Genomic DNA, 14,714 nt, shown 5'->3' on the forward strand with positions numbered 1-14,714 from the left:
GAATCATCGTTCTTACGATGTAATAAACGGATTAACATGTACTTAGGGCTAACATTTTAGGTGTTACGAGATAGTTTTTAATAATATCTACAGTTTATCCTATTGGAAGGTTGGTTTACAAGTTTTTTATATCGAGCGAGGCAAATCTGGTCCCTGGCGGAATATCTTTGCTATGACGTTTTGTTGATAATTCATAACGGCTCTTTATAATGTGACTGGTAGTACAAATAATCGCCATTGTAGATCAGGAGTTTATAAATTAATGTGCAGTGATTGTGACAAAACATATATTGGTCAAACTGGGCTTAGTTTTACAACACGGTTCAAAGCACATATCTCTGATGCAGAAGGTAGAAAAGGACAACATATGAGTTGTAATAATCATTCAGAAGGAGATGTCATGAATGCCCTCAAAATTATGCCAACTATTCCAAAATGTTTAGTCATGAACACTCTGGAGAAAGTAGAAATATCTGTGTATTTCAAAAATAATCCGTTAACTTTGTTGAATGAACAGGCGGATTTCCGAGGAAAAGCTTTCTTCGATGTATTCGGCGGCTTCATTTAAGTAGACTGCTGCTTTTCTGTTTTACCTTAATTCCAGTGACATTTTCATTTTGTACACTAAAATCTCATAGCAGATAGATACATATGATTGTGTTCTCCACACATTCGCCAAACCCAAATACTTCTATCGGCTAGATACATGGTATACCGTGTTTCATCTAGACAGATCACTCGTTGCTCGTCATTCACTGTTCAATGGCGTCGCTTTTTACACCACCTCAATTGTCACATAGCACTGACTGTGAAAACATGTGGCTTGCGAGGAGCTGCTCGACTAATTTATCTCATTCTTTCTAACTCCCTATCCACAATTACTGTGCTACCCGGACTGCTAGTAGCATTTTGGAACTGACGATTACTCCTTTTTATGAGATTTTTTACAGCCATCCTTCCGATGTTCGACGGTCCCTGTCCGTCAGTACTTAAGGTCTGTCTTGGTTTAGCTGTGGTCCTTCCTTTGCGATTTCTCTCCAGAGTCACACCACCATGAGTCGACCTGGGTAGCTCTAGGAGGATTTAAATGTCAGTGATGGATAGGACACTCATGTGACACCCAACGACTAACCTTCATTCGAAGAGACTGAGCTATACTGACCGGTCTATTCCGCTGTTACCGCTTCTCTGGTGACAACACAATACTCACCGCCTCCTTTTAAGTGCGGGTCCGCCTCTAGTGACATCTAGTAGCGAATTACCCATTACATAGGAGTGTCCGGATACTTCAGACCGTACAGTGTATGTTTCATGAAATAACCATGACGAGAAAACCAAAGAAATTAGATCTCGCGCAGGAGCTCATCGAAAACCGTTCCTCCCACAATGGAAACAATGATAACAGAGGCACGTCGTAAGGTGGCTTGCATAATACATACACCGATCAGCCAAAACATTATGACCACTGCCCACCGCGACGTTGGATGCCTCCTGGTGGCGTTACGGCACGTGACGCGGTAACTAAAGTTTTTAAGTGGTACAGACAGTAGAACCCATCTGGGTCGCATTTGGGCACCATCACCTCGAACATAAATCAGCGGCTCGTTATTTATGCGAATTACGATACCTGTGTGTAGACATTTAATGTTACATACCTCCACAAACCTACCAACAAAGTGTCGGATCACTGATACGCAGAATCAGCGATGTATTTAGTACCAAAGACGGACAAAGAAGCTATCAAGGAGTTGGTCAAAATTTTTTGGCAGATCATTGTATGTAGATGTAGAATAACAGAGAGAAACATTACTGATGATTGCTCGAACAGTCCACGGGTATACTGCCGGTTCATAGTGTCCAACGGGCACAATATTTCGGCGATCAGACATGTCGCCATCGTCAGGTGCGCTGACGAACTGAGCTCCTGAGGGTGGGCGGCCGATTTAAATTCCCTCCCCCCGCGGGCCGCTCTCTTCGCCGTCCGCGCCCGCGCGTCGGCGGTCGCGAGGACGTGGCCGTCGAAATCTGTCGTCGCGTCGACGTGCTTGCTACGTCCGCCCTGGTCGCCAGTTCGTACTTCTTGCTGAGAGTGTTCTTAGTTACATTCAATGCCGGGTCCCAAGCCTTGCTGAGATTGTTGCAGCAATCTCGGTTGATAAGATCTTCCCTGGTGCGAATTTCGATAGCCTCCCTTATAACGCTGTCCCAATATTTAGAGGTCTGAGCCAGGATCTTGGTAGGCTCATAATCCATCTCGTATATCTCGGACAAACAGTGCTCCGCTACCGCCGACTTATTTGGATATTTCAGTCGAGTGTGCCTTTGATGTTGTCGGCAACGATCTTCGATGGTGCGTACTGTTTGTCCGATATAAGTCTTCTCACACTCACAGGGAATTTGGTACATGCCGGCCTTCCTCAAACCGAGGTCATCTTTCACACTTCCCAGTAATGCTCCTGTTTTTATGGGTTGGCAAAAGACGGTTTTAACTCGGTTTTTCTTTCATATACGGCCGATTTTCCCCGATAGTGCGCCATTGTACGGAATAAAGACAGTGGCTGCTTCTTCATCCGTTCCACAGGTTGTGCTGTGGTGGTGGGACGGAGAGCGCGTCTAATCTGCCATTCCGAGTACACGGTTTTGAGGTGATCCAATTCCTGGGGCAGATTCTCTGCGTCTGAGATGCTGTGCGCCCTGTGTACTAGTGTTTTTAGTGCTCCGTTGCTCTGAGAAGGGTGGTGGCAGCTGTCTGCATGCAGGTACAGGTCAGTACGTGTTTTCTTCTGTACACACCGTGGCTCAGAGTACCATCAGCTCTTCTCTTGACCATGACGTCGAGGAATGGTAATCTTCCTTCTGCTTCGGTCTTCATAGTGAACTTGATGTTTGGATGTATGGGGTTTAGGTGTGTAAGGAAATCCAGGAGCTAGTCCCTACCATGGGGTCAGATGACGAACGTGTCATCGACATAACGGAAAAAAACAAGTAGGTTTCCAATTTGATGACGCCCGCGGGGGTAGGGGATTTAAATCGGCAGCCCGCCCTCAGGAGCTCAGTTCGTCAGCGCACCTGACGATGGCGACATGACTGATCGCCGAAATATTGTGCCCGTTAGACACTATGAACCGGCAGTATACCGGTGGACTGTTCGAGCAACAAATACGCCGGGAGAAACTGAAGAATCACATCACTGATGATGTTCTGAAAAGTAGAATATAGAAGACCTCGATGTACAAAAAAAGAGCACTGTCAGAAATTACATGTAGACCATTTTTACAATTCTACAACACCATTACCAACGGTGACTTCGGTAAGTGGCGACACAAATGAATATACTGGAGGGGCTCGTTTATAAAGCGCTGAATGTTGAAGTGTGCTCACCTTCCTGAAGTGTCTTGGTCTCGGCGGCCTGTCCCGTGGGAAAGATGGTCTTCACGTAGATGCCCATGTGGCCTCTGGGCGAGTCGCGGCCGCCCACGATGCTGAAGCCCAGAGACTTCTTGCCTGGGCCCTTCTCGAACAGCACGGTGTGAACCTGCACACACCGACAGGATACTCTGACACTAGTGAGCACGACACACCTGGAAAAGGTAGCCCTACGTCAATAGCATCACTTTCCTTTAATGGCACAATCATACCCACAGAGGAACCAAGACGTAAGCACTAATCTCCTTGAGTAATTACCGAAATACATTTAAATAGCAAAATGTACGTCAAGGCAAATGGGTTGTCATTAACTTTTGACAGAATTCCATAGGCACGGTAATTCTCGCAGCGTCTAGAAACTGCGTGGCGGGCAGCCATTTCTGTTGAGTTACACGCAAAATTAACCTTCAGCCTCAAACAATATACAAAATATCACTTGAATTCGAAGTAAAGTCGTTATTATGTCACACACAGAGCTGTCGAAAGTCATGGGATAGTGATATGCACATACACTCATACAGATGGCGGTAGTACCAGGTCCACAGGTATAAAAGGGCAGTGCAATGCCGGAGCTGTCCCCACGTAATCACAGCTCAACGATGGGGATTAACAGACTGAGTTGGAGATAAAAGCATGGGATATTCCATTTCGGATATCGTTAGAGAATTCAATATTACGAGATCGAAAGTGTAGAGTGTGTGGCGAGAATACCAAACTATCAGGCATTACCTCTCACCACATGGATGACGCTGGAGCCGACTTGATCCACTTTACGGCCGCTGAGAGCAGAGGCGTTTCCGTAGGGTTGTCATTGCTAACAGACAAGCAACACTGTGTGAAATAATATCAGAAAGGGGTATGGGACATACGACGAAGGTATGCGTTAGGAAAGTGCTGCGAAATTTAATGTTAATGGGCTATGTCAGTAAACGACCGATGCAAGTGTCTTTGCTAAGAACACGACATGCCCTGCAGTGCCTCTCCTGGTCTCGTTACCATGTTGGTTGGACCCTAGACTATTGGAAAGCCGTGGCCTGGTAGATGGATCCCGAGCTCAGTTGGTAAGAGCTGATGGTACAGATCGAGTGTGACGCAGACCCCACGAAGCAATGGAGCCATGTTGTCACAAGGCTCTGTGCAAGTTGGTGGTGACTCCATAATGGTGTGGGCTGTGTTTACAGGGAATGGAAGGTGTCTTTTAGTTCAACTGCACCGATCATTGATTGGAAATAGGTATGTTTGGCTACACAGAGACCACTTTCAGTCATTCATGGGCTTCATGTTTCACAAAATCTTGTACTGACAACACTTTGCAATTATGGACTGCCTTAGAGGCAGCATGGGTCAGTATTTTCGCAGGGGACTTCCAATGACTTGTTGAGTCCATGCCACGTCGAGTTGCTGACTACTCAGGGCGAAATGAAGTCCGACACGATACTAGGAGGTCCCGTGACTTTTGTCGCCTCCGTGTATAGCTCTAACGAGGGCGTCACTAGCCACTATGTTAAAGGAAGGTGCCCGAGTAGAAAGCGGAGGTTCGCATTGCTTGGACGCCATTGTAAAAAGATAGTTGATACTCAATATATGTCACACATCTTAGACCAGGGTACTGGTATGAGATAAATTTGTAGTTCCGACATTGATTCCAGGCGTCTTGAGTTTGAAGCCTGTTTTTTTTTATTTATAAGTGATAAAAATAACTAAAGAGAAGGATACAGGAAATGGAGACACACACACACACACACACACACACACACACACACACACAGAGAGAGAGAGAGAGAGAGAGAGAGAGAGAGAGAGAGAGAGAGTCACTAATGGAGGAGACAAGAGGACGCTGAAGATGTCGTAAGAACAACGGTTGGATGAAGAGGTTGTGGCAGGAGAAGAAGAAAACAGAACCCATTAAGGGGCTACCTTTGTCGTACAAAGGTTGTAACAAAAAATAGATGTCAGTTGTCGGTGCTAAGACTGGCGAGGCGCGACTCACCGTCATGGGGTGCTGCTGCTGGCGCTGCTTGGTCTCCGGGGAGGCGCCGCGCAGCGCGGGCGTCGATACGAAGACGTCGTCGACCATCTCGGCGAGCGGCGACCGGGCGCCCGTGCTGTCGCTGAGGGTGCGCTTCTGCGCGGCGTCGCCGCCGGCGGAGAGCAGCCCGCTGGCGCTGTTGCAGACGCCGACGCCGCCGGCGCTCGCCACGGCCGCCACGTGCAGCGCCGCGCGAGAGGCCCGCCGCGTCGCCAGGTACGGGTCACGCCGGTTCGTCAGCGACACCGGCGGGATGATTGGCCTGCAGGCGAGGGGAACCCTTAGCTATCTAGTGGTACAGCCCTCTTACAAGGGAAGTACTCACCTTCAACAACAAAACCCAAATCCAAATAATTTTAAAATACAGGGTGTCCATAATGAGACTCCAACATTTGAACTCATAAAATGTGAGAGGAAACACGGTTTATTGACGAACAAATACAGGGAAATCATACAGCAGCTCGTCAAGTTTCCATACACAGGTGGACGGTTCAGTACACTTCAACATGGGCGCCACGGGTAGCGCGAAGAATATCAAGTCTATAATCGATTTCGTGGCATGTGTTGCGGAGCATGTGTTCTGTGACAGAGTTGATGAAAATTCTTATGCGCTGTTTCAAGTCTTGCAGGTCCTTTACTGGTGTAGCGTATACCCTGTCTTTCACATAACCCCTCAAGAAAAAGTCGAGGGGGGTTATGTCGGACGAAAGTGGCGGCCAAGGAATGGTGGTGGTGCACCGTGCTGTTGAAACATCACATTTGGCTGCATGTCTGTTATCTGTGGCACGGCAAGTTGTTCCAACATGTCCAGGTAGATGGCTCCATGTACAGTTGGCTTCTCAGAGAAAAACGGCCCAACAATGCGATTCATCATCAAACCATACCAAATATTAACTTTCGGACTGTCGCGCATGTGTTCCCTAGGTGCATGTGGATTTTAGGACCCCCAGACGCGCACACTGTGACGATTGACAGCCCCTGACACGTGAAAGGTTGCCTCGCTAGTAAACATCACGCGTGATATAAATGTCTCGTCCGCGGCGATGCGATCTAACATGACATGCAAATTCTTCTCGCTTTGGTCGTTCATCAGGCTTGATTTCTTGCACAACCTGCACTTTATATGCGTACAAATGTAATCGCTGATGAAGCGCTTTGTGCACTGTTGAACGTTTCATACGAAGTTCTCGTACTGTCTGACGCACTGACTTCTCTGGACTTTGTTCGAATGACTGCCGCACTTGTTCCACATGATGTTCGCTGATCCCAGGCTTACCACCACCATGTCCTTTCGCAACACTCCCAGTAGCCAAAAACTGATCACACCACTAATTTATAGTCTTGAACGACAGGGGTGATATGTTGTAAACTTGACGAAAGTTTCTTTCCACTTGGGTCTCCGATTTTGTCTCTGCATACGACCAGACCACTTGTGCACGCTCCTTCATATCCTCCATTTTGCTAAAACAATTGATTGCAGCTCCGCTACGGCCATTTGGCGTATCAAATTTGCACACCACAAACTTTTTGAGTTGCTTTGTCTGCCCGTTCAGGATTCACAGGTCCACCATCTGAAATGAGAAACATATAGGATATTAAAATGTTGGAGTCTCATCGTGGACACCCTGTACTTGCCGCCAGTCAGAACTTAGGAGCTAAATTGCAGGCATTTCATTCGTCAGTTTCTGATCCCTCTAATAGAACTTCAGTGGAAGGTACTGTTTCCCACTACGATTTTTCAGTGACTGATGGAAAAAACCTTCTGTTATTGGAAAGCCCCAGCCACAACCCACTTAAAAAGATTACGGAAAGTGTCACCAACAAATTCCATACTACTGGGTACCGTAAACCGCCTCTGGCGCTCACAATATCCAACAGGACGAACACACCGGCGCTGCCAAGAATAATATGTTACAAAATGATAAATTATAAGGTACTAGCCATTAATTTTACTTGGGCTGTGGATCCAGTGCTTAATCTCCCTCATCATAGCCAGTTACATCTATCAGTGTTGAGTTACAAAAACTGTATGTGAGCGACTGTCATCCTTATGCGGAACATTCCCTGGAATGTTGTTCATGAATGACAGCAGATCAGATTGGCGAAGCAGTTTGCAGTCAGGGAGCGTGGGATGGCAACGAGAGTGCTCGTACTGTCACACGAAGTCGCATCCCAGACTATAACTTCAGTCGTAGCTCCAATGTGTCTAGCACGTAGTCAGGTTTTTTGCTGGCCCTCAACTGGCCTCTTCCTAACCAACTCGAGTCCATCACTGGCACCGAAGCAAAAGTAGCCTTCATCAGAAAACACAACAGACCTCCACCATGTTGTCCAATGAGCTCACGCTTGCACCGCTGAAGCGGTGGTTTGGAGTCAGTGGCATGCGCGCTATACGGTGTGTGGCTCGGAGCTGCCCTTGCAGTAAACCGATGTGTACAGTTCGTTGTGTCACAGTAGTACCTGTAGCAATTGGCACCACAGTGACACAACGAACTGTACACACTGTGCCGCTCAAATTGCTACTGCATGTGCAGTACGATGATGTGCCAGGGCCATAAGACGAACACGACAGTGCTACTTGCCCGTGCGGAGCCCGTTCTTCTTAAGACTATGGAATCTCATGACTACCACTGCGCCGGCCGTTGTGGCCCAGCGGTTCTAGGCGCTTCAGTCCGCAAGCGCGCGACTGCTACGGTCGCAATTTCGAATCCTGCCTGGGGCATGGATGTGTGTAATGTCCTTAGGTCAGTTACGTTTGAGTAGCTCTAAGTTCTAGGGGATTGATGACCTCAGATGTTAAGTCCCATAGTGCTCAGAGTAATTTGAACCATTTGACTACCGCAGCCAGCAACCATGTATTCAACCAAGTATTTCTGCAAAGTCGCAGAAGGAACATCCATCTTCGTGCATCCCTATTACACGATATCGTCAAGCTCAGTGAGGTGTTGATAATGGCGTCTTTGTCGTCTTAAAGGCATTATTGACTACATCAACTCACCACGTGCAGTCTCAAAAGTAACTAACACTCTTGACCATTACAGCTCGAATTTAAAGCAAATCTGATTTGCTTCCTCATAGTGGCACTGCTAGCACCACTCTCAAGCGACTGGCGTGAAACTCGAATAGATATCCTATTTCAGTCATACAAACACGCCCACCAACCACCAACTTTCGTTTATGTCGCACAAGTCTTTCTTGGTATCGTTACTTTTTTCCGTCAGTGTACGAAGGGGACACGTTGTTAGCAAAACTCTCGCCATGCTTTTGACTGATTTACTTCAAATTTTCACATGGTACTCTAATAAGCACTCATACAGACATAGGATTCACATTTTTTAAACAAAAATGAGCAGATTTTCTTTTAAATCTGAATGCGAGGAAGGTAATACTGCTCTGTGAAAATGTATGGTTTCGTTTTCTTTCTCACACCGAGTTTTAAATATTAGGGCAGGAAATTTGAATCATTAGAAAAATTATTTATCCCATGTAAATTCTTTCCACTAATCTATAACTATATACACAACAATGTACTGTTTCGTTCTCTTCATTAGTCGGTTTTAACAGGTAACAGGAAATTTGATTTATGACTTATCGGCTTTTGATTAGAATACTACTATGGTATCTGAAACGTCGAGAGCTTTGTAATCCTTCCCTTTGGCACCTTAGTACTATCCCATCATAGAAGGTAATATCGTCACAGATTCGCAGCTGGTGAGGTTTCTCTCATATCTCGTATATAAATGAACCCAACTGATTTATTCATTCATTAAATTCTCCATCAAGGTTTCGTATGCATTAACAATAAACTAGGCTTAAGGCAGAATGAATGGACAGAGGAGGGGTGGAAGGAAACTGTGGGTAGTAAAGCAAAAGTAGAAACGCTGATCTCAGTTTTCAAATACTCATTCACGAATGAAAACCCAGTGGTATTGCCTCTACTTAATTCTCGTACCTCTCGAATGCGGTGTTGAGAAACAGCTGAAATCCCTGAAAGTGAAGAAAGCCTCAGGGGCCGATGGAATCCCTATGAGATTCTGTACCGAATTTACAGCTCAGTTAGCCCTGTTTTAACTATAATTTACCGTAGTTTCCTCAAATAATAAACCATACTTAGTAATTGGAAGAAAACGCGGGTTACACCTGTCTAAAAGGATAACAGAAGTGATTCACAAAACCACAGCCCAATATTCCTGACATTCATTAACCTTAGAACATATTCTGAGCTCTAACATAAAGAGCTATCTCGAACAGAATGACTTCCTCCATACCAATCAGAATGGACCCCCAAATCATCGATCATGCGAAACCGAAATTGCACTTTTCTTAGATGACGTCCTCAAAGCCATCGATCAAGGCACGCTGTAATTGCAATATTTCTCGATTTCCGGAAAGTATTTGACTCAGTACCACATCTATGATTATCATCAAAAGCATACTCGTATTGGTTATCAAGCTAAATCTTCGACTCCATTTATGAATTTTTTAAAATTTTTTTAATTTTTTATATGCAGGACGGAACACGTAATTTCACATAGAGAGGTGTACAAGTAACTTCCGATGTGCTCCAGGGAAGTACGTTAGGACCCCTTCTGTTCATATTGTGTATTAATCACCTTGCGGACAATATTAATTATAACGTTAGTTTGTTTGTAGATATAACTATAACTATAACGAAGTACTGTCTCAAGAAAGTTAATATGATACAATTTCGAAGTGGAGCAAAGATGGGGAACTGGCTTTAAATATTCAAAACCGCAAAATTGTGCACTTCAAAAACTGAAGAAAGTTCTATCCGATGACTACAGCATCAGCGAGCCACAGCTGGAGTAGGTCAACTCATACAAGTATCTGAATGTAACACTTTGTAGGGGTATGAAATGGGAAGATCACATAGGCTCAGTTGCAGGTAAAGCAAGTGGCAGCCTTCGGCTTATTGGCGAAATACTAGGGAAATGAAATCAGTCTACAAAGAAAACTGCTTACAAATCACTCACGCGAGCCAGCCTAGAATATCGTTCAAGTGTGTGGAACCTATACCAGGTAGGTAGGGCTAATAGGGGGTACTGTAGATACACAGAGAAGGGCAGCACGAGTAGTCCTAGGTTTGTATGACCTGCAGGAGAGTGAGACAGATGAAGATGATGTTTGGTTTGTGGGGCGCTCAAATGCGCCGTCATCAGGGCCCGTAGATTGTCCCAATTTTTACACAGTCCAATTTATACACAATCCAATCTAGCCATTATCACGAATGATGGTGAGGACAACACAAACACCCAGCCCCAGAAAGAGAAAATTCCCAGCCCTTCCGGGAAGCGAACCCGGGCCCCTGTGATACAGAGGCAGCAAGAGTGTCACAGAGATACTACAGGAACTTAACTGGCAGACATTTGAAGATCCCACAACAGACCACTTAGATTCAAGCACTGGTTTTAAATGATGGCTATAGGAATATACTATGACCACATAAATACCGCTCCGTTAGGGATGGCAAGGACAAGGTTAGATCTCAAATAACTTCCGGAAATTCGGACTGGTAACACTTTCAGCGACCGCCGATATTTCGGTGGGAGAACACCCTGCCATTTTCGAGGCAAACTGCTATAGACGTACATGTATATTTAAAACGTCGGTTCTCGGACTGATGCAGGAAAGATAACACACACTGAAAACTAGTGCCACTAAAAATGACAAAGTCAGAGCTATCGATAGTGAGACTACGAAATTGCAGGTGATGCAGCATTGACTCTGTCCCTCTGTTTTTTTGACAAGAGAGGGAGCTGGATTCCCAAGAGAGTTTAAACAAAAACCTCCATTCCTGTTAAAGAGGTTGCTCGCTAATTTAATCTCAACTGCCTCCTTAATACCACTGTCCCAATAGCTGGACGTGCATGCTAATATCTCGGTGTTATTATATAACATGGGGTGACCAGTATCCAAGCAATGTTCGGCAACAGCAAATCTACTCGGCTGCTGTAATCGTATGTGCCGTTTATGCTCAGTACATCAGTCCTCCAAAGTCCTGGTAGTTTGACGAATAATGCCATACTGCAGCTACAAGGAATGCGATATACACCCGCCTTACGCACACCAAGATCATCCTTAACAGAACTCAAAAACGCTCTTATTTTAGATGGAGGTCGGAAAACACATTTCACATCGTTTTTCCGTAAAACACGACCGATCTTGTTTGGAAGTGTTTCCTACGTAAGGCAAAAAGGCAGTTAACTTAGGTGTCGACTCAGGATTATGATTAATTACCCGCTGTACAGTTGGTCGATACCGCAACGCGCGTTCAATCTGTCTATCACTATAACCATTTTGACGAAATGTAACTTCAAGATGGGACAGCTCAGCTGGCAATGGCAGAAACGACATGTGCCCTGTGTACCAAGATACGAAGTACCCCTTCACGCTGAGCCGGATGGTGACAACTATTAGCTTGTCAGTACAAGTCGGTGTGAGTACATTTCCTGTAGACTGCGTTGCGCTATCGACCAACTGTACATCGAGTGATTGATGATAATTCTGAGTCGACATCCAAGTCAACTGCCTTTTTTGCGTAGGAAACACTTCCAACAAGATTTTACGGAAATACGACGTTGAATGTGTTTTCTGCCCTCCATCTAAAATTAGAGCGTTTTTGAGTTCTGGCCGGCCGGTGTGGCCGAGCGGTTCTAGGCGCTTCAGTCTGGAACCGCGCGACCGCTACGGTTGCAGGTTCGAATCCTGCCTCGGTCATGGATATGGATGTGTGTGATGTCCTTAGGTTAGTTAAGTTTAAGTAGTTCTAAGTTCTAGGGAACTGATGACCTCAGATGTGAAATCCCATAGTGCTGAGAGCCATTTGAACCATTCCTTTTTTTTTTTTTTTTTTTTTTTTGCAGTTCTGTTAAGGATGATCTTGGTGTGCGTAAGGCAGATGTACATTGCATTCCTTGTAGCTGCGGCATGGAATATATTGCTCAAACTATCAGGACCGTGGAGGACCGATGTACTGAGCACAAACGGCACACACGATTACAGCAGCCATTTAGATCTGCTATTGCCGAACATTGCTGGGATACTAGTCACCCCATGGTATATAATAACACCGATATATTGGCATGCGCGTCCACCTATTGGGACAGTGTTATTAAGGAGGCAGTTGAGATTAAATTAGCGAGAAACCTCGTTTATAGGAATGGAGGTTTTTCTTTAAACTCTGTTGGAATCCGGCTCCCTCTCTTGTCAAATAAACAGAGGGACAGAGTCAATGCTACATCACCTGCGAGCTCATAGTCTCACTATCGACAGCTCTGACTTTAGTCATCTTCGGTGGCACTAGTGTTCAGCGTGTGTGTTATCTTTCCTGCATCAGTCCGAGAACTGAGGTTTTAAATTTGGATGTACGTCTCCTGTCGTTTGCAGTTTGCCTTGAAAATGGCGGGGTGTTCTCCCTCCAAAATATCGGAGGTTCGCTGAAAGTGTTACCTGACCAAATTTCCGGAAGTTATGTGAAAGTTGTGTACGGCAGGGGAAACTCAGGTCTCACAAGATTAGATTAACTACAACATGTAAATTAGCATTTAAGCAGTCATTCTTCTCGCGTATATTCTTGAATAGAACGTTGTTGTTGTTGTGGTCTTCAGTCCTGAGACTGGTTTGATGCAGCTCTCCATGCTACTCAATCCTGTACAAGCTTCTTCATCTCCCAGTACCTGCTGCATCTACATCCTTCTGAATCTGCTTAGTGTATTCATCTCTTGGTCTTCATCTACGATTTTTACCCTCCACCCTGCCCTCCAGTACTAAATGGGTGATTCCTTGATGCCTCAGAACATGTCCTACCAACCGATCCCTTCTTCTAGTCAAGTTGTGCCACAAACTCCTCTTCTTCCCAATTCTGTTCAATACCTTCTCATTAGTTATGTGATCTACCCATCTAATCTTCAGCATTCTTCTGTAGCACCACATTACGAAAGCTTCTATTCTCTTCTTGTCTAAACTGTTTATCGTCCATGTTTCACTTCCGTACATGGCTATACTCCATACAAATACTTTCAGAAACGACTTCCTGACATTTAAATCAATACTCGATGTTAACAAATTTTTCTTCTTCAGAAACGCTTTCCTTGCCATTGCCAGTCTACATTTTATATCCTCTCTACTTCGACCATCGTCAGTTATTTTACTCCCCAAATAGCAAAACTCCTTTAGTACTTTAAGTGTCTCATTTCCTAATTTAATTCCCTCAGCATCACCCGACTTAATTCGACTACATTCCATTGCCGTCTCTGACAGAATTACAATGTCATCGGCGAACCTCAAAGTTTTATTTCTTCTCCATGGATTTTAATACCTACTCCGAATTTTTCTTTTGTTTCCTTTACTGCCTGCTCAATATACAGATTGAATATCATCGGGGAGAGGCTACAACCCAACCACTGCTACCCTTTCATGTCCCTCGACTCTTACAACTGCCATCTGGTTTCTATACAAATTGTAAATAGCCTTTCGCTCCCTGTATTTTACCCCTGCCACCTTCAGAATTTGAAAGAGAGTATTCCAGTCAACATTGTCAAAAGCTCTCTCCAAATCTAGAGGTTTGCCGTTCCTTAATCTTTCTTCTAAGATGAGTCGTAGGGTCAGTATTGCCTCACGTGTTCCAACATTTCTACGGAATCCAAACTGAAAACTGGAACGTTAGGGAGCCGTAATGTCTGGTACAGTGGGAAGTACCCTCTGCTATGCAGTTCCCAGCGGTATGGGCGTGAATGCGGAGAAGGTAAGGAGATGCGGCTGCTGACCTGGGCGCCGGCGGGGGTTCCCCGGAGACGTCCTCCTGCGAGGAGTCGAGGTCGTGGCTCTCGGTGCGCTCGCGCAGCAGCGGCGGCGTCACGGCGGCCAGCACCGGCACGATGGTCGTCGCCTCGTCGCAGGAGGCCACGTTGCGCGACGTGACGAAGAGGCGCGCGCGGTGGTTCAGCAGGCACAGGTTGTCGCTGTGGCGCCGCCACGGCTCCGCCACCACTGGCGCCGCCAGGCTGTCGCGGTGGCCCAGGCCTGCCACATGTGCGCACGTCGTCACAGGCCGCTAACTAGTCTTTGTTGACTAAGATAATACAGTTTACTTTAACGCTTTATTTGGCAGTGTTGCTCTCAAGCAACATCAAGTTTACATTGGCCTAATGGGACAACAAATACTTCTCAGTGCCTTTTACTGCCATTGTTGCGTCCAGGCAACGTTCCTTTACACACTGCGAATGCCAGTTGTTGTAAT

General features: G+C 45.6%; 1 protein-coding gene across 1 annotated transcript in view; it reads right to left on the reverse strand.

The window, feature by feature from the left end:
• Window positions 1–14,714, reverse strand: part of LOC126273369 (BRD4-interacting chromatin-remodeling complex-associated protein-like) — a 424,917-nt gene that overhangs the window by 67,929 nt on the left and 342,274 nt on the right. Inside the window, exons 12-14 of the mRNA XM_049976919.1 lie at window positions 14,242–14,497; window positions 5,417–5,717; window positions 3,382–3,535 (exon numbers count right to left, since the gene is read on the reverse strand). Coding sequence (XP_049832876.1) covers window positions 3,382–3,535; window positions 5,417–5,717; window positions 14,242–14,497 — 711 coding nt within the window. The remainder of the gene's footprint in view (window positions 1–3,381; window positions 3,536–5,416; window positions 5,718–14,241; window positions 14,498–14,714) is intronic.

This window comes from Schistocerca gregaria, chromosome 5, assembly GCF_023897955.1.
Source record: "Schistocerca gregaria isolate iqSchGreg1 chromosome 5, iqSchGreg1.2, whole genome shotgun sequence".
NCBI lineage: Eukaryota > Metazoa > Arthropoda > Insecta > Orthoptera > Acrididae > Schistocerca > Schistocerca gregaria.